We start from the raw sequence: 18207 nt of genomic DNA on the forward strand, positions 1-18207 counted from the left end.
TTATAAGATATAATTACCTTATTATATATTTTATATATTATTATAGAATATTAAATAAATATATTATAATTTATAACTATATTATAAATTAATTATTATATTTTTATAACTATATTATATTATAATATTTTTATTGTATATTACATTATATTACATATTATAAGATATAACTACTGGTAAAGTCTCTAATCCGGTATCAAATTGGAGCGACACGTGTATATTTTTTAAAAAATATATATTTCCTTTTAAAACATGTATATTTCATCTAAAAAATTGTTTAGACAAATTATAAGTGTCTCCCCACATTATACATGTTTTAAGAGAAAATATACTTATTTTTAAAAGAAATATATATATGCCGCTCTAATCTGATACCAAATTGGTGACAATTCCTATAACTATTATATAATCTTTTTTAATTATATTATAATATTGAAGGATAATTATGAAAAAAAAATAAAGAAAATAATTTAAAATGACTATTCCCCTTATGTGAGAAATAAATGATAATTCACCCAAAAAAATAAATAATCATTTTTTTTAAATAATTTTTTTTTTTTTTTTTTATAAATCTAACCGAATATCAATTTTGAATTTTATTCCATTCAAATATAATTAACCCTAACTCAATAGGTTAATTAGTTGTCGTTTTATGGTGCCACCCAAAGACCCTACACATGACACCACCCACAATATCTCCCAAATATCTTCCTCACAGATTACAAACAGCTGAAACAGCAAAAGATCGAAACACAAGTACACAACGAAAGACGGACTAAAATGGCATCTCTTCTCTTCTCGGCTGCTCCAAATCTCAGAGCTTCACTTCCTCTATCATCATCTTCAACCGCTGCTTCTTTGCGCTTTGCTAATTCCTCCTACCTTCCTTCTAGAAGACTCGCTCTTTTTCACCTCGGCTCTGGTAACCAATCCTATACTCATTTTCTGCTATACCAATGTCTTTCTTATTTTCCTGTGTTTTATGCTTCTGGTTCTTTTTTTTTTTTTTGGTCATGAATCATGACAATAGAGTTTTAATGTGAAATGAGCAAACATATTATGAAGGTAAAAGTGGGGTCATGAGTAATGTGTGTGTTTCAATGTCTTGTGTTAGTTTTCTACTTTTCGTACAAATGTTGTACAGTTGGCTCTGGGCTCTGGCTAATTTTTTTCTTAGTATTTTCCGAGAAAATAGGGGCTTAAGGAAAAAGGGAAATTACGAGGAAGCTTGGCTTTGTCTTTTTGCTGTTGAAAATAGTAGTACACGCCATGTTAGTCAACCTAAATGACTTGTAATGTTAAACTAGAGAGAATGGAAATGGAAAATTTAATTAACAGAGAATTATCAATTTAAAGGAAAATGTCCTTTCCAAAATATATACATACATATATATATATATACATATATATATATATATATATATATATATTAGAAGGAAAATGAAAGAATAAGAATGAGGATCGTTGATTTACTTTCTAACATTTACTTATCTCTTACTCTTAGGACGTGAAAATGGAAACAATCTAATTCCATTTTCTGGTGCTTACTAAACATAGGAATGGGAGGCTCATCAATTTATCTACTAAGGCTTTAGAAGGGTATCTAAGTAAATCTGACCTTATTCCTATTAGTGGAAAAAATACCAAGGATGATAGGATTGATATTCTTATTTCTTATTTCCTAAATCGTGCGGGCCGTCAAACTACTATTCTTGATTTTGTAAGTATACACATGACTGAGTCTCGAAAGCTAAAAAGGAATACTTACAAACTCCTCCTTTTCCCTTTTCATTCATGTGAAGTATATGTGAGCATGCCCCTATTTTATAACACTTTTTTTTTTGGTTGATTTCTCAGCTCTCCCACAGTCACAGTTACTAGGTGTAAAAGCATCAAATATTTTGAGGACAGAAGGGAACACTATAGAGGCTGCCTCAGATAGGATAATGGCACAAGCAGCCACAACTACTACAACCAAGGAAAATGTGTTGGAGTGGGTCAAGAATGACAAACGACGAATGCTCCATGTCGTCTACCGGGTGGGGGACTTGGATAAGACTATAAAGTAAGTCTATTTTGCAGTTGCTTCAAATATCAATGATGAAGTTTCCCACAGGTAGCTAATTATTGTTTTCTTGAGATGCAGATTCTATACTGAATGCTTGGGAATGAAGTTATTAAGAAAGCGCGACATACCTGAGGACAGATACACCAATGCTTTTCTAGGATTTGGGCCAGAAGATTCTCATTTTGTTGTTGAACTCACGTATAGTAAGTCAAATTCACCTGATTACAATTTATATGAATTTTCACCCATTTGTAACCATCTCCCAAGCTGTATAATCACTTCTTGCTTGAATTTTTTGTTCTGTGTTTTCTCAATGCTAGATTATGGAGTGGACAAATATGACATTGGTACCGGTTTTGGCCATTTTGGCATTGCAGTTGAGGATGTAAGTTCCTATAGAAAACAAATAAGCTTTTCGCATTATCTTTTGCAAATAAATTACAATTTATTTGACACTGCTTTACAGTATCTATAACTGGAATCCATGCTTACTTGAAAGAAGATGCTTATGGTTTCTTACATTTTCTGGAATTTTTATTTTATCGGAGCCTTTTGCAGGGGAGGGGGGATGTTGTGTTTCTGCATTAACAGCAAATTTGAGTGGTTCATGTATCTCAAGTTAGCTCTAGTTCACTGTTCTTATTATGCATTTTGTCAAAACATTGCGTCTGTTTAGTTCTTTTCCAAATTCATTAGTTGTCAGAGAATGATGCCAAATGGAGCTGTAAGATTTTGACGTACAGGAAATGGAGCTGTAAGATCTTGACGTACAGGAAATGGAGCATTTTATGTTATTATAGAAAATGAAAAATCATAAGCTATTATATTGGGGTTGCATTTTCAACCAAATCCCTTAACGGTAATTCCAATGTGAATATTTAATCAACACCTTCTCTAACAAAACATTCATACAAGAAAATTGTGACAAAAGATGTCACCTTAACCAACCTTAAACCTCTAATGAATCATGTGAGTTTTCGTCATTTCAATTGTCAAAGGTTGTTCGGTAAGATAGTTTTTTCCGAACTTCTTATGGTTTTCCATTACAACTTTTCTTGCAGGTTGCTAGAACAGTTGAACTCATAAAGGCAAAGGGAGGGACCGTTACGAGGGAGCCTGGTCCCGTCAAAGGTGGCAGTACAGTAATTGCTTTCATCAAAGATCCTGACGGTTATAAGTTTGAGCTTTTGGAGAGAGGGCCTACTCCTGAGCCACTATGCCAAGTTATGCTTCGTGTTGGTGATCTTGACCGTGCTATTAACTTCTATAAGAAGGTACATGATGTTCCATGCAGCATAACGACTTCTCTAAAAATTTTAAACAATTAGTTCTTGCTAGTTTGGATCATTGTGGTTAAAAGCTGCTGAAGTTCTTATCTTTGCCCGTTTGCCCCTCTCGGGTTATTAGGCTTTTGGCATGGAACTTCTCCACATAAAGGATAACCCTGACTACAAGGTAAAATACTTTCTCTGCATTGTGAATTTCAAATGAGAAAGCTAAATACGTTACATAATTATGCATGACAAACAATGCTAGTTGTGACCAAAACATTCCATAGCTATAATGGCCATACAAGTTGCTGACTGGCGCAAAACAGTTTGTTTATGTTTTTGGTAATGGAGGCCCTGCTAAAGTTTTTCCTAGAATGAGATGTTTGGAAGTAGATGTATTCAAGACCTAACTGAAAACGTCAATTTATTTCCCCTTTAAATTAGAACCCTGTCTCCGGCAAAGAAATTTGTGGCCTGCTGATAAGTTGCTAGCCGCCAATTTTACTTTTGGCATTCTGTCCTTCTAAGAAATTATTATTCTTCCGAAACCTTATGTGTTTTTCACTTTCTAGTTATATTTTACCCTCTTTTGAATCTAATATATTGCTTATATCTTCTTTCCTGTGTATTATTACTCAAATTTCTATTGGTTATGCATGTTCTCCAGTATACGGTGGCTATGCTGGGTTATGGTCCAGAAGATAAGAATGCAGTTCTAGAACTGACGTATAACTATGGTGTCACGGATTATGACAAAGGAAACGGTTATGCACAGGTAAATGCTTTTCCTTTTCCTATGATCCATTTTCCTGTTTGGGAACATGGTAGCTACTATTTATATAAACTCCCTTCCTTGTGCTTTTGTTTATCATGTAATAGAGCTTGAGTTTAAAACCTTTAACAGATTGCAATAGGGACCAATGATGTCTATAAGACAGCAGAAGCAATCAAACTTTGCGGAGGGACGATTATTCGTGAACCTGGTTCTTTGCCGGGTATCAATACGAAGATTACTGCTTGTTTGGATCTGGATGGTTGGAAAACTGTATGTCCCCTCATTCTATAATCCTCTGTTATGCTAGATTTTTTGCTTACCAGAAGTCAACTCAGTTTTTTTCTTCTAACAGTATTTTTATACTCAAATGGTTGAAGACATGTATACTAGCTCTCATACTTGTTTTACCTAGGAAGGAAAACACCTTTTATAGAGCCAATATTACAAATTGAAGGGTGATTGCTTGCAGAAAAACACATTTTTAGAGCAATTAGAAATCATTAGTCTGGTGCAAGCTTTTCATTAATATAAGCACGCCTTAGAAGTTGAAAGTTAACAAGATCTTAATTTCTAAATCCCAGGGAAATTTAATGCATCTTATTTGTGCCATCGATCTATGTGATTTGATTTTTGATATTGTCCCTTCTGCAGGTCTTTGTTGATAATATTGATTTTCTGAAGGAGCTAGAGTGACCAAAGTATCAACCTCCAGCTTCCAAATCTCTACACTGAATCCATGAGAGTCATTGCAATTTTTCTGTAGTATGTAGCTTACAGTTTCAAGAATATTTCTCCAGAGGCACACCATTAGAGAACTTACCGAAGATTCGTACATAGGTCATTCTGTACATTTATTGTAAAAGTCAATTTAGAAAAACAGAAAAAAGGCGGGTAAGAACTGTTTTGTACACCTAGGATTATGCATTGCAAGTTTCTTTTTGTGAAAGAAAGATGGTAGGAATCGTTATGCCATGGTGCAAGACTTGAACAAATGTTACATTAGCATGACAACAGACAATTCAACATATGTTGGATTCCCTCAGTCCACATTAGTTTGTCTTCTTTACTTCTACATTCAAACTCTATAATCCTGTCAGCTGTCTTTATTCCGAAGTATGCCCTTGATTCGCTGCCGTTGTCCTTCTCCCTTCCGGGCCATGCCAGGATGTCACAGCAGACTTCAGTGACCACACCTGCAACCAAAGCATGGCTTAGAACAGCTGACTGGGGTAGAGACAAAAAGAATAGATTCTTCTGGGTATGAGTACTTGCTTACATTTCTGCTTTTTTGTAAATGTTCCAGCCATGTACTTGCTTTTCATTTTGGCTACAACCTGTTTCCAATTTCGTATCCAACAGTAATTTGAAATGATTGGCCACCAGATGAATTGGGGAAAAAGAGACAAAAACCCATTACTTATTTGTAATCTTTGCTATCGAGAAAGCTCAAAACTGAAGGTTCTTCAGTTCATTCCTTTTCAAAATCTTTTAAACGTATAGGCCTTGCATAGTAACACTTTCCACCTTTTTTTTCTTTTTTTCTTTTCCCTCTTTTGAAAGTGAAAAGTGAGATTTTCTAAAGCAATTTCTTGAGAATCTCTCCAACCTTCACTTCAGTTTGAACAAAAGAGAAGTTTTACGAAACAACACCCGAATAAATGGATATTATTAAATATCAAGTTTGTCTTATAATTTCTTTTGTTAAAAATACCCCTTTTTACAATTTACCTGCCAGTTTGAGTTAATGCTGAAAGAAACTTGCTTCCAATGGAGAGCTCCTGTAATCATAGAGTATTACATTAATTGTAAATATGTAACTTACTCGTGGGGTAACTGTATCTAATTAACAGAAAAGGGAATTGCATGCCAACTAGTGTACCTTTCCTAGTGCGTTTGAGAATTTCTCCTCCCTTGGAAACAAAATTCAGAGCTGCAACGATATTTGAATCATTGCCTTCACCTTTTTCATCAGGCAGTGCAAATGCTGTAGTTCCATACCCTTTCTGCAATCTTGTCCTTAGAATGGCAGCTGCTCTTAAGGCTGTAAAACACAAATGCAACACTTGGACTTCATTTGTTAAACTAGATTTCAGATCAATTTCTTCATAATTCAACTTGGTTTTGATAGAATTTCGAATTATGTGATATTTTGTGAAGTTTCTATGCCTACTCTAAATATTATCTAAATTTAAGAAGCGCTTAGAGAAGTCGTTTATACCTGTAGCTGCAGCTGCTGTTAGGGTCATGATATCACCATTAGTCCTTGCATTAACCGCGGAGTTAACCACCGCAAAGATTTGGTCATGATCAGCTCCCATTTCCTCGGCGATCTCAATGCAATGAGACGCTACTAGACCAGCTGCGGATGCCATTGCAGCGGATGTATTTGGAGGCGGTTTCTGGTGGGCTGCTGATGTCTCGGGCAACGCAGCTGTGGCTGCAAGCGCTGCAACAGCCGCGGCAACCCCTGCCACGGATACTGCTGCGTGCAACTGGGCATTCTGGGTTCTGATTTCTTGCTTCTTCTTCTCCTTCTGATCTTTTAACCACCTACCCGTTGTTTTTCTCCTCAGTATGCTCTTATATAACTGCAGAGTAATTATCATAGTAGTAAAATTAGATGGTAAATTTGTTATACTAGTGATAAAAAAGCATTGATCTTAAAGAAGACAATATTTGAGATTACCCCATTTTTGAGGAGCTGTTGACTCGAAAGAAACTCTGGATTTAGTGCTTGATGAAGTAGCAATAACTCCTGCACGGAAAATGGGGCTGAAAACCTGGCTCTCTCTTAATTTTTTATATAACAAAACAAGCTAGCCGTTCATGAAGGACAAAACAAGGAGAGGGAAGGTTCATATATACGTCCAAACCTCATCCTGGGCCAAAACAAAGTCAACCTTTCAAGAGGATTAATTATTGACTTCTTTGAAGTCATTCCAAAGTGGGTATTCTTTTTCTTTTTTTCTTTTTTTTTTAAGGGAACAAAACAAAACAATATAAAACTGCATGCAAATGAGTAATGATGATGACATAGACCCCAATCCTTTGCTGAGGTTCCTTTGTCTATCCTCATGCAATTTCCTTCCTTTTTGGAGGATTTTGAAAAACAAAAAATAAAAATAAAAATAAAACAAAATACAACGAAATGATGATAAAGCCCTTAGAGAAACAGGGGAGATTGCTGGACTACTAATGGCATGTTAATCTGGCCACGATTTCAGTATATATATATATATAGGAGAGACAGAGAGAGAGAGAGAGAGAGAGTTATATTTAGTTACCTTCATTTCATCACTGCCTCTTGGGGATATTGGAGGGCTATTTTCACTTGGTAACTGCTGGAGTAGCTGTTACAAGTAAAAATAATTCAATTGACAATTCTAGCCAACAGAAGGTATTAAAAAATAGCAAGACAAGCAAACACATTGATAAATGCCTCATTTAAGAATATCTAACACACTCACTTTTAGTTTTTTATGGTATCTGTTAAACACAAATACTATACTGAATGGTGTGTTGATAATTAGTAAGTTCAGTGACACACAATATATTCTCTTAATAAGTCTTACAGATTCATTCAGAGTTGTAGAAGTTGCGTCACGAACTTCAGAGCCATCTGAAGACACTGTTGACTGCACAAGATTTTGAGAGCCAACGTGAGAATTTGAAAGAGCCTTGGAGAGCTCCATTGCAGAAACACTCCACGATCTCGCTAGAAACTCCATGGATTCGGTTGGCGTTTCGGGCGGCGGGCAAGAGGTTGCTTCCCAAATTGCAGGACCATTTTCGTCTATGTTCTCCAGCCTATGCAATGCGCATTTGGCAGCACAAGAACTCACTGTCACCCAAAAAAAATAAAAATAAATAAAAATAAAAAGTAAGCACTATTTTCTCATTGAAAATGAACTCTAAAATGACTGAAAAGCTTTGCTTGGTTTTGAGTTTAACTATTTCTATACACTTACCTTCCATTACTCTCCAAAGCAGACTAAAGAGTAAACTCTACTTAAAATCTAACAAACAAGATTGCCTTACTTTCCAAGCCTAAAACTCATGATCACTCGGTCTTTGGAGAGTTAAGACAGAGAAGAAGATGGTGAAATAGAAGAAGTGCACAGTGAGATATTTAAAATGAAATAAGGTAAAGTGAGTTGCATTTTTTGTTTATTGAGAAAATAGGAAGTGAAAACAAAATTCTATTCTATGTACTAAAATAAGAGGACCCCATCAAAGGTCAATCATCTTCTGCTCCCACCTTACATCCTTTCTTTTCTTTTCCACTCTTTGGTGCTTTGGACATAAAGAGCTAAAGAAACTTTTTATTTTTATTTTTATTTTTTGTTCTTTTGAGCGGCAGAATTCATCATTGCTAGGGTTCTCTTGTCACCATTATCACTAATGGGTCTAAAGTGAAAACTGAGGGTCCATTATAGTGCTCTGTGGATTAGTGCAACCAAACAAATTCTGTGCAATTATGCATGCCTAGAGGACCAAGAAGAAGAGGCTGATTGCTGCTACCTTTTTACCTTCCCTAGTAACAAACATAAGGCACGCTTTCTGAATTCTATCTTGTCCTTCATTTGTTGTTTTACTTATTTATTTTGATAAGCTAATAGAAGGAGAAGGTAAAAGAAGTGTTATGCATCAACATTTGTGATGCATTAATGTATGTGTTACAACATATCGGAATTAACACCACGTGACAAAAGTGAGACCAAATGAGTCTTACACTACTATGTGACAATTTTGATGCACTCTCACTTATGTAAACAGTGATCGTATATTTAGAATTTTTTGTATATTAGCATGATAAATAGAAGATGAAACACGGCATGCTCATTTTCTAGAAGGCAAGAAATCCAACTATTGCTTTGTTCAAACTCACCCACCTAATTACTTAAAGTAACCTGGTTGTTATTTATATGAAGTAATTACTTACTATATTAGATTATTGAGCATGCCACATCCATTCTACTCTGGCTCTTCAATTGATGGATTCATATAGATTCTTTTGAGGGGTAAGATTCCATGCTTCCCTATCAAAATGCACTTGAAATTTTCCTTTAAAAGGAAATTTCTCCTAAACCTATCATAAACAAAAACATAATTCAAGAAGCTGTTGTTTTTACCCGTTTATTTTTTTTTTTTTCAGCAACTTTTGTTTCATGCAATGCTAGCATTATATGACATCAACATTATCCCACCCACCAAACAGAGGATACCCGTGTGGCATAGCTCCTTAATCATTTCTTATTAAAGATTGATCATGTCATTAAGTGCGTGCAAATGGCGCACTTACCAATATTCCAAGGCCCCACAATCCCAATATTTTGCACTGCAAATCTTAATTTAGCAATATTCAACAACTTCTTAGCTTTACGAGGTTGATACTTGCAACTAAAGGCCCTACACCCGCAAGATTGAGCTCATGAGTAATCCTCAATAATTAAGCTCGTGCAATTATGATCCCTCTGTCATGATAAAACCTTCCACATTATTCTGTGGTTTGTCTACGGATTTGTTTATTTTGAGAGGACCCATTACTTACACACACTAGGAAGACAAAAGGGTCTGCACTCTGCACCAAAGCCAGTAACTCCATTTTCCCCTTTCATTTTCTTGAAGGCCGTAGGTAAAACAGATTCAAGCGAATCAAAAAGTTGTCTTGAACGAACATTAGCTTAATTCAAACCAATAAAATAATGTTTTCAAACCAAAAAACAAAATCCTAAGAATTTGGAGTTTACACCCCCTTATTTTTAATATTTCAAACTAAAAATTCAAATCACTACATCTCGAACCTATTTTTACCAAATGGGCACTTAAAACACTTCTCTAGACTTTTGTTCAGAGGTAGTTCAATTGTTTAAGAAACCCTATTATGCTATAATCCTATTATAATACAACTGCAACAAAAAATCACTTTCTCCAACAATGGGATTGCACCACCGGATTTCTAGAGTACCGTTAAGACTTTTTTTTTTTTTTTTTTTTTAACTTTTCCACCACCGGATTTCAAGAGTAGCAGTACAGGCATTCTCTTTTACTTTTTCACCTTTTTAATTTTTTTTAACCAAGATCAATGATAACTACGATGACTAAAATGCATAAAATAAAATGATCCGACAGTGCTGACTTGAGTTAAAGCAGGGCATATCCCTAAAGAAAGGCTAAAGGGATGGACATTAAGACAACCAAAAAGAGAAAAATGTACACAAGTTCTGTAAAAGCACGTGAGCATCAAAAGATTCTTATCTACAGTAGGAGTCAAATGAAGGACAAGCCGAAACATATTGCGTTTTTTTAGGAATTATTACTAGATTATTTTTTCTTGGCAAACTCAAAAAAGAGTTTAAAAAATAAAAACCTTTCCCAACTAACCGTACTCTACACTTATGGACTTTAGTGTTTACATTGAAACCTTTAATTAAGGCACAAATAATCAAAAAGAACAATAGAAAATGGAAAAACTAGAAAGATTCTCCATTTGACATCAACAATCCAATGAAGTTCTCCCATTCATCCTGTATAAACCTTCCCTTCTCTCATTTCAATATCTGGAGCAAACAAAAGAGAGGAATGCAAATGAGCATTTTATTAAGTTAAATGCAAGGCCTTTTCGAACCGCTAAAATCTAACAAAACTTGAGAAAAATAGCAAGATGATGAGTACCTGAAACAAAAGGTTTACTTATTCATGAGAACTCTGAAGTACCAGGGTATACCTGGGTTCAAACTGATCCAGGTGAACATCCAAGGCTTTGATCCAAAAAAGATACAGCATTAAGAACAGAAAGCAACTCAATCCTGAATTAAACGAAATACATGGTCAAAACAACTGAATAACAGCAAAGAAACATTTTATGCTCTTTAAACAACAGAGTGCTGGGGGAAGACACTTTACACATCATCCACACAATACGAAATTAGGTTTTGTCATTTTTGCCATTTATACTTGCAGAAAACCTCAATGTGCTGACAGGTCGAGTCCAAGCAATGTCCGGTAGATTCTTCTGACTTTGGGCAGGCACCACTCGATTAGGCTTCTTTCTTCGCAAGGCACCATCCACCATATGTCACCTTCTGTTGGAAGAATAAGCAACCAAACTGATAGCACAACACTTCATACTGTAGCTGGAAAAGCATTAAAATGCTCAGATGACAGCAACAACTTGCGATGTCCAAGCACATAAATATCATTTCTAAACTAGTGATAAAATGAATACCTATTGCTTTGCTGAAGATATTCTGTTTGATGGTGATAACCAGCTACTTGAAGCTACATCTTTGTTCCCATATGCACGACCCGAGTTTGAATTTGACGATGGCCCCTCTGGATAAGGAAAGTTTCTTTTGGTGACAAACGCAGTGGAAGGAACCGGCGCATTGCTCACAGCCTGTGCAACAACATAATAAGTGATGAACAACTAATAGAAAGCAACAAAAGAGAAACAACTACTTTTACCAAAGCGTACTCTATTAATCCTTAGCATTGCAAGGTAAGCGTACTCTACTAATCCTTAGCATTGCAAGGTAAACCCCATCACGTACCAACAAGCTCTTTTCCTTTACCCTTTTTCCTTTTGAGTACATAAAATAAAAGAAGAGGTGTACAAGAACATAAGTGAAATACAACGCAGACCCCAATCATCCCCATTCCCTCCTTAGCAGCAACAACAACAATAATAATAACCGTATTTCTTTTACAGTTTTTACTTCGTTTGCTAAACTAGGTGGAGAAGAGGAAATGGACAAGAAATTGAATAACCATATGAAAAATTGAATTCAGTGCACCATCTGCAAGCTGCAAGGGGTTGACACTAAATATACTTTTCATGCATATAGCCACTTGATCACATGGAAACGAAATATAGGCAAATGAACCATAAAAACAAAACAATGCTACTTACATTTTTAGCTATTGTTTCAGCACTTGAGACGTGTGTCGTTGATGATCTAAAATGCGCATGAACATCTGGATTTGCAATATTACTTGAGCTTCTTGGTTCTGCAACATGCAAACCCAACAAAGAAGGAAGCGTTATTAAGTCATCAAGTACATCATTAATCTACACAGATAACCAGGACTCTCCAATACAAGAACTTTGGCATACCAAAAACCTCTTTCACAATCCATTCAAAGCCAAATCTTAACAAGATTTTCAAACCAAGCTCCAAAGTTGTAATGGAACTAAATGAAACCAATTAATAGAATCAGAAACATATCAGATGGATCTTTGAAAGTTCAATCAGAGGAGGACCAGTACCGATCATAGTCTTTGACCCATAAAATGTGAGAAGAAACAGATCAAGATTTTACAAATTTCTCTGCCTTCTTCCAGGTGATGTTGATTTTCACCTTACTTTTCTTAAAAGTATTACTAATTGGACATAATGTCAGTTCACTAGTAATAAAGAGATTGCAAACTTAAAGCTTCTAAAACACGGCAAAACATTTCATGTCTTCTGAACAGCTTCATGCAAAGTCAGACAAAAAAAAAAACAGCTTTGGCATGGGGACCATAATCATAGAAACTGAAGGAAGGAGATATCACTTCAAACCGAGAGAGAGAGAGCGGGCCGGGGAGGAGGACAATTTCCATGTTTTCATGATGTAACTATATTCATCATTCAAAATTTGAAAGCCAGCAAAGATAACAAAATTATTGACTTTGATAGAGGAAGGTAATAAGTCGAGATTACCTTTATGCTTACTTACGGCCGTTGGCTGTGCTTGACTGCTGCTTACTCCAACAGGCTGTAAATTCTAAAACACGGATAGAAGGTCATACAAGTTGAAAATCAAAATTTCCTAGAAATGCAATAAATAATTTAATGTTATCTAAGAAATCCTGAAGCTATAACAATTAAAACTTAAGTACCAGAAAAACTTATAGGTGAAAAATCAAAAAATGGTCCTGTACACAAATTTGGGAAGTGATGTATTGCAAAATGAATAGCAGAAAGGTAATGGCAAATACTAACAGAAAACTGAGCCTGCACTCTTGCTTGTTGTGCTGCTTGTTGGTACTTCATAATTGTCCAGTCAAAGACATAATCAAACTCATATCCTGTAAAAAATGTGAGGGAAAAAAACATAAAATCAAACGGGCTGTCCATCAGAAAAAATTAATAGCAAATAGCAAAAATGACAAAGTGACAAGGACAAAAACAAATTAAGAAACAAACACGATTTTCAAATTCAGAATGCACATGAGAGAATTTTCAGTCACATGTAGATGAGGCACCAGAACCATCAATGTTCAGATGAAGAGATAGTTTACACGAAATTAAGAGGCCTAAGTGCTGATTCTGAACAGAATTTCTCTCGATCTCGAACTTAATTTCATAGAGGAAAAGTAAATTCCACCATCAATATCCAGACACTTTTTGTCCCATGGGTTACGTACCACTATAAATTCATTCGCAAATTTTACATATATTATCCAGTGTATAACAAAATTTTTTGTATAGTGTAATAAGATAAATTATAGATTCTTCTGTAGTCTAATTAGTTGTGTAAAAGAACTTGTAGCTCACATAAAGTGCTTCAAAGACAAAATAGTTTTCAAGTCAATACCAGTCATCAACTCTAACAGACGAAGTAAAAGCCACATCTCGTACTAAAAGACATCAATATATCTATTCTTACAACATTCGTATAGTATTAATACCTTCGCGAGTAAATAAATCACGGAACAAGCGCTTCAAAAAATCATAATCAGGTCGCTGATCAAAGGTTAAGGAGCGACAATAATGGAAGTATGATGCAAATTCCACAGGTTGTGACTTGCATAGGACCTATGAACAGTAAAGTGTTAGATAGAAATTATGATCAAATGATAAAAGCTACATAATAAGAATGAAGTATGAACAATATACTATTTGCAAACAACAATGGCTCTCCAAGATGCTTCTGAAAATCTCTCTAAATTTCTACATAGCCTTCCAATGAACTAGATTTCTTTTAAAAAAGAAGGAATATAAGGAATAGTTTCCAAAAACAAAAAGTGCACGCTGTTCTACAAGAAATTCCTCTGGTTAACCCTTCTGGTCATTCAAATTGATTCAGGTCGCTTTAATAGTCTAGACTCTAGTACTAACTTATTGTCAAGAGCTCGGAGAGAGTGAGAGAGAGGGACGAAAACGAGAGCGATCACTTTTGAAGAGTTCAAACAGCCAACCAATTGGAATCTACATACGAATTTCACACTCAAGCCATGTATGCAAAAGAAAAACATATATACCTCAATGGGTGTTGCTATTTTCTTCTCACGTATTTTGTCATATTTTTGCTTTTTTGTGGCAGCCTTTAGACCCTGCCAAGGAAGGCTAAATGCAGAAAACAAACAATCAGTCAGAAGCAATTTAGTGGGACCAAATTATCTAATCGAAAAAAGGACTGTCAAGGCCATTGATCTGCCAAAAGCACTCGACAAAAATTAATTCACCACCATAAGACTAACAAGAAAGAATTTAAAAGCTTGTAATAACAGCATTGAATGCAGAATAATACCTTCCTTTCAGAAAGTATAGAAGAACATAGCCAAGTGACTCCAAATCATCGCGACGACTTTGCTCTGGGAAGTAAAACAAAAGAAGTTGATAGTGTTATCCAGTATTTGGAACAAACTAAAAGAAAGAGGAAAACAAAAAACAAAAACAAAAAAAGAACAAAAAAAGAAAAGGTCTGCTTACCTATACCCAAATGAGTGTTGCAACTCGCGTAACGTGCAGTTCCAGTTAAATTTTTGTTCTCTCTGCATGAGTTTATAAAAGGAAAATTCAGACAAGCACAACCAGGACAGGTAGGAACTTAAAATTAACACAACTAATATTGATATAATACAAATAACACTGTCCCTATTGAAATTGAATAGAAATGTCACCAGCTTTTAATCATTACCCAGTGGTCAAATATTTACCTGTAAGGAATATGTCTGTTTGTCGTAGAATCCCTGAATCTTTTCGCAAGCCCAAAATCAATAATGTAAACCTACACAAATACTCAAGAAAAAGAAATATTACTATAGCAAAACAGAAAGACAGTGACCATATAGAAAACAAGAGTCTCTGCAAGTTAGGATGGAATTTAATAGTAAAAAATTATCAGCATTAGAAAGGAAAACGAACCCGAAAGAATACATTAACCCTGCAAGTTGAAGGTTCACAAAGATACACTCAAATGAACATTACCTGATTCGCTTTCCTGCCAAGACCCATGAGGAAGTTATCCGGTTTGATGTCTCGATGCAAGAACCCCTGGGAATGCAGGTACTGTATTCTTGCAATCTGCATTCAGTTAAAGAAACAATTATCACATCTATACACAACTTAGACCAAACTGAGTGAAGGGGAACTAAGGAGGGCTCACAACTCCAGGCCAGGCAAGGGCTTTATTCATAAAGCTTTTTTTGGCTCTTTAAGATTCAAAAAGCTACTTCTAGGAGTGTTTACATAATTTACATGAACAACTTTGGTCTTTTTGCACAAAAATAGAGCGAGAATGATTACACCCGTTTTAAATGGAAAAAAAAATAAATAAAAAATAAAAACCTCACTTTAAGTCTTATAGAAACTCTTGCAAAATTCAGTTTCTACACACGGATTCAAAAGCCATAATTTTCCTTTTAACTGCTCGTATTGCCTATAAGCATAAGCAAAATTCATTCTAAAGAAAACCTAAGAAGATTAGTCCTAATCACGAAACAATCCAATAGGGCATATTAAAAACTTATAAAAACGAAAACTTTAGAAAAGAATATAAATCTGTGAAGAAACCCAACAAACTGCTTTTTAAAAATAAAAAAATAAAAATCCAGTGTAGAGCAGCTCTCAAATAGCAAAATACATGGCAACAAAGACAGACTTGTACAATATATTCACAGAAACCCATCATCAAATATATTGACAATTACCATCTGATCAGCCAACATTAGAATAGTTTTCAGCGAAAACTTTCTCCCACAGTACACAAGCAGGTCTTCAAGGCTAGGTCCTAGAAGGTCAATGACAAGGACATTGTCGTCTGCATCTACTCCAGACCATCTAATGCTCGCGACACCGCCTAAAATGTTCACAAAATCAAAAAATCAATTGCTCACCACCATAAGATTCGAAGGAAAAGCTTGCTTAATGTAAGCATGTAGTTTCAAAACAAAAAACTATACTTACTTCCATGTTTGAGAATGTTATACACCTTGGCCTCATACAGAAGTTGTGGATGCTTTGTCTTGTTATTCTCCTACGTAGCTCAAAAACGAATCAAACAATCAATTCGCAATCTAAAAAACAAAGAAAAATTATCAATCAGGAAAATAATCAACAACTCACAATCTTGACGGCGACGATCTCGCGGGTGTCGACATGGGTTGCTGAGAAAACAAAAACCGAGGGAAAAATCAACATCGAAAAATCGATAATTGGAGCTAAGACGATAAATAAAATCAATCAAAATTCACGTACCTAGATATATTTCGCCAAAGGAACCGCTTCCGATCTTGCGACCCAGCTTGTACTTTCCTCCAACAATCCTCTCCATAAGAAATACCTAAACCCAAAACTAGGGTTTTGATGAGAAGTAAGTATTTGAGACACGAATTGAATTATGAACGATTTTGGAAGCCTTTTGGTCCAATTTTCGGGAGATTAAGAGCAAAATCGAGGACTAGAAAACGTGCGAAACAAAGAGAGAGATGTGAATCAAGAAGTAGAATTGGGAATGCTTACCTTAATCTGCACCAGCGATGAATCGATTGAGAAGTGAGACTTGAAATTGGGGGCGATTGGAGGAAGTTCTAGAAAGTTCGACTCCGGAACGTTTGACTCCTTTCTCTCTCTGTGCGGCTGTCTGGCCTCTTTAACGGCGCGTTTAGAATTCATTTTAAAATAAAAATAAAAATATTTTTAATTTTAGATAAAAATTATTTTTAAAAATACGTTTGATAATTTTATCAAGAGATTATTTTCAGTATAAAAAATTTATTAATGTCTCTTTTTCTCTCTCTGCTCGAGAGAAGAGAAAACGAAAACAAAAAATGAAAAACGACTAAAAGTCGGCCGTGTTTGAAATTGATCCCATTTTTATTTTTTACGTTTTTCAAGAAAAAAAATGAAAACGTTTCCAAAACGGCATTTGGCGCAATAAAGACAAAAAACAGAAATGAAAATGATTTTTTGATTTAGTGTAAAATGAGAGAAAAATGAAAACGACTTTTAGTTGTTTTTCATTTTTTGTTTTCGTTTTCTCCTCTCTCGAAGAAACATAGACATTAATGGGTTTTTTTATACTGAAAACAATCTCTTAATAAAATTATCAAACGTATTTTCAAAAATAATTTCTGTCTGAGATTGAAAACGTTTTCATTTTCATTTTCATACAAAAAATAAAATTATTTTAAAACGAGTTCCAAACGCGTCCGTCGTTTTTCATTTCTCTCTCATTTTACACTACGTTAAAAAATTATTCATTTCTTTTTTTGTCTTTATTGCACCAGACGCCGTTTTAGAAACGTTTTTATTTTTTTCTCAAAAAACGTGAAAAACAAAAACGAGATTAATTCTAAACACGGCCAATATTTTTTTAACCTTACATTGTTAAAAAAATATACCTTGACTTCGAAATCCATCACTTTTAGAGCTTGTTCATTTGCACTTAAACTAAAAAAAAAATTAAACTCAAGTTACAATTTTATTCAAGTTTATGTTCTTTTGTAAAATTTAAATTTTAACTTGAGTTTAAGGTTAAAATATGAGTTAAAGTTCATCATTCAATTCAAGTTCTTAAACTCAAACTTAAGTTAGTGAACAATATTTTTTATATTCTTAAAGACGTCATAATTTTTTCATTTTAATTCCAATTGAAATGATTTTTTTCTATACGTTCACAATGAAGAGACAAATAAAATCTCACCCATATACCCTATTAAAATTTTCCATCACCATTGAGTCTAAATACAAATTCAAGTTTTGACTCACCCAAATACAAACTCAAATACACTATAACTCAAAATATATTCTCAATTCAAACCATAACTCAAACTGTGCACGTTTAAACACAAACTCAAATTAGAGTCTCAACTCAAACCATAC

The 18207-nt window shown here is 34.7% G+C and overlaps 3 protein-coding genes across 7 annotated transcripts; 1 reads left to right on the top strand and 2 right to left on the bottom strand.

Moving 5' to 3' along the window:
• Window positions 1–652: 652 nt before the first annotated feature.
• On the top strand, window positions 653–4846 carry LOC21390646 (probable lactoylglutathione lyase, chloroplastic). The gene is made up of 9 exons (XM_010101942.2): window positions 653–922; window positions 1858–2065; window positions 2147–2271; window positions 2389–2453; window positions 3130–3342; window positions 3476–3523; window positions 4007–4114; window positions 4244–4384; window positions 4766–4846. The coding sequence occupies exons 1-9, from the start codon at window positions 781–783 to the stop codon at window positions 4805–4807; spliced, it is 1092 nt and encodes a 363-aa protein (XP_010100244.1). The 5' UTR covers window positions 653–780; the 3' UTR covers window positions 4808–4846.
• A 250-nt stretch (window positions 4847–5096) lies between these two features.
• On the bottom strand, window positions 5097–8089 carry LOC21390647 (VAN3-binding protein). The gene is made up of 9 exons (XM_024168073.1): window positions 8083–8089; window positions 7687–7955; window positions 7399–7464; window positions 6801–6869; window positions 6333–6702; window positions 5994–6155; window positions 5843–5892; window positions 5391–5448; window positions 5097–5307 (listed from the first exon to the last, which is right to left on the bottom strand). Exons 1-9 carry the CDS (start codon window positions 8087–8089, stop codon window positions 5114–5116), a joined length of 1245 nt encoding a protein of 414 aa, XP_024023841.1. The 3' UTR covers window positions 5097–5113.
• Window positions 8090–10221: 2132 nt separating this feature from the next.
• Window positions 10222–16951, bottom strand: LOC21390648 (casein kinase 1-like protein 3). 5 transcript variants are annotated; one of them, XM_024168091.1, is made up of 18 exons: window positions 16846–16951; window positions 16582–16678; window positions 16450–16490; window positions 16291–16360; window positions 16035–16183; window positions 15313–15408; window positions 15042–15112; window positions 14815–14876; window positions 14633–14696; window positions 14364–14448; window positions 13791–13917; window positions 13102–13187; window positions 12820–12883; window positions 12027–12124; window positions 11343–11513; window positions 11083–11250; window positions 10790–10923; window positions 10222–10674 (listed from the first exon to the last, which is right to left on the bottom strand). In XM_024168091.1, the coding sequence occupies exons 2-15, from the start codon at window positions 16655–16657 to the stop codon at window positions 11343–11345; spliced, it is 1260 nt and encodes a 419-aa protein (XP_024023859.1). In that variant the 5' UTR covers window positions 16658–16678; window positions 16846–16951; the 3' UTR covers window positions 10222–10674; window positions 10790–10923; window positions 11083–11250. The 5 variants fall into 5 exon arrangements, with proteins under 5 accessions (XP_024023859.1, XP_024023858.1, XP_024023857.1 ...); XM_024168090.1 differs by having other exon boundaries at window positions 11072–11250; XM_024168089.1 differs by having other exon boundaries at window positions 11021–11250.
• Between the last annotated feature and the right edge of the window lie 1256 nt (window positions 16952–18207).

Source organism: Morus notabilis, unplaced genomic scaffold (genome assembly GCF_000414095.1).
Source record: "Morus notabilis unplaced genomic scaffold, ASM41409v2 Scaffold733, whole genome shotgun sequence".
NCBI lineage: Eukaryota > Viridiplantae > Streptophyta > Magnoliopsida > Rosales > Moraceae > Morus > Morus notabilis.